General features: G+C 57.2%; 1 protein-coding gene across 1 annotated transcript in view; it reads left to right on the plus strand.

Annotated features, from left to right (window-relative positions):
• MYO15A (myosin XVA) overlaps positions 1-1,424 on the plus strand; it is a 58,062-nt gene that overhangs the window by 36,822 nt on the left and 19,816 nt on the right. Inside the window, 2 exon segments of the mRNA XM_014446198.2 lie at positions 832-953; positions 1,139-1,198. Of these exon segments, the coding sequence (XP_014301684.1) occupies positions 832-953; positions 1,139-1,198 (182 nt within the window).

Consider the following 1,424-nt stretch of genomic DNA (forward strand, 5'->3'; position numbering starts at 1 on the left):
AGAGAGAAATCAACTCACCCCGAGTTCCTGGCACCTGCTCCAGCGGCTCCTCCCTGGCCTGAGATCTGCCCACTCCCAGCCTTGCCGCCCCCACCTCCCTTGGCCCTCTGTCCCTCGGTGTTCCTGGGGCACCAGTCACTCCCGCCTCACTCCCTGCCCCGCCGCTCCTGCCTGAGTGCTCTGCCCCCAACATCTTTGCCTGCCTGCCCCTTCTTCTTACCGAGGTCTCCCATGTCACCTCCTGAGAGAGATCTGCCAGCCCACCCGGGCCGAGGACCCTCACAGACCTTCCCTAAATCACCCGTTTTATTTCCACCTCATAGCTCCTAGCACGAAGAGTTTCGTCATTTCAAATGGTCTGTTTCACCCACATCTGCCAGGAGACTCTAAGTCAGTGATGGCGAACCTTTTGAGCTCGGCGTGTCAGCATTTTGAAAAACCCTTACTTAACTCTGGTGCCGGGTCACATATAGAAATTTTTTTGATATTTGCAACCATAGTAAAACAAAGACATATTTTTGATATTTATTTTATAGATTTAAATGCCATTTCACAAAGAAAAATCAACCCAAAAAATGAGTTCGCGTGTCACCTCTGACATGCGTGTCATAGGTTCGCCATCACTGCTCTAAGTCAAGGCAGGTGCCTTGTGACACCCTCAGCCCCTGGCATAGGCCTGCACACACTGGGTGCCTGTTTACTAGTACGTGCCGAGTGCAGGTTGGGCTGTAGCAGCGTTCTGCATGCGTGAGATCAGGTGTGTCTGTGGCCAAGGGTGTGGGCTGCCACTCTACTGCCTCCCCTCACGCCTGCGATTGCTGTGCTCCCCAGCGCTGCCCTCGAGGTCGCTGGAGCCCGCCGAGGATCCAGTGCAGACACAGCTGCACCGCCTCCCCAACCCCAGTTTCTATGGCTACCAGGACACCCCCTGGCAGATCTTCCTGCGCAAAGAGGTGCCGGGGCGGGGGAGGGGCTGACTAGGGCCAGAGGGGACACCCAGATTGGAGAAGCAGGCCAGGGTGGAGCTGAGCTAGGCACCTGCCGCTGCTCCAGGGCGGGGCTGCACCTGGGGGCGGATCCAGGTGTGAAGCGAAGTGAGGGGCCTTTGGAGGTCCTCACTGAAGCCCCACCCCCACAGGTGTTTTACCCGAAGGACAGCTACAGCCACCCCGTGCAGCTAGACCTCCTGTTCCGGCAGGTGAGGGCCTCTCTTCCCTTTCTGCCTCAGTGTACTCAGCAGGGCAATGGGCACGTGGACTACCTGTCTGCGGATTCTGCTGCTGCACCCAGAGTTGGCTCCTTTGACCGTGGTGTGGATGGAAGCTGTTCTACTGCACCCCTATTCCCATGGTTAGGGTCACAAGCCCACAGTCCCATCTGACCAGGCCCGTGTTTGTCTGAGCTAGATAGACCCATTGTATAGA

The sequence above is a fragment of the Myotis lucifugus genome, unplaced genomic scaffold (genome assembly GCF_000147115.1).
Source record: "Myotis lucifugus unplaced genomic scaffold, Myoluc2.0 scaffold_513, whole genome shotgun sequence".
NCBI lineage: Eukaryota > Metazoa > Chordata > Mammalia > Chiroptera > Vespertilionidae > Myotis > Myotis lucifugus.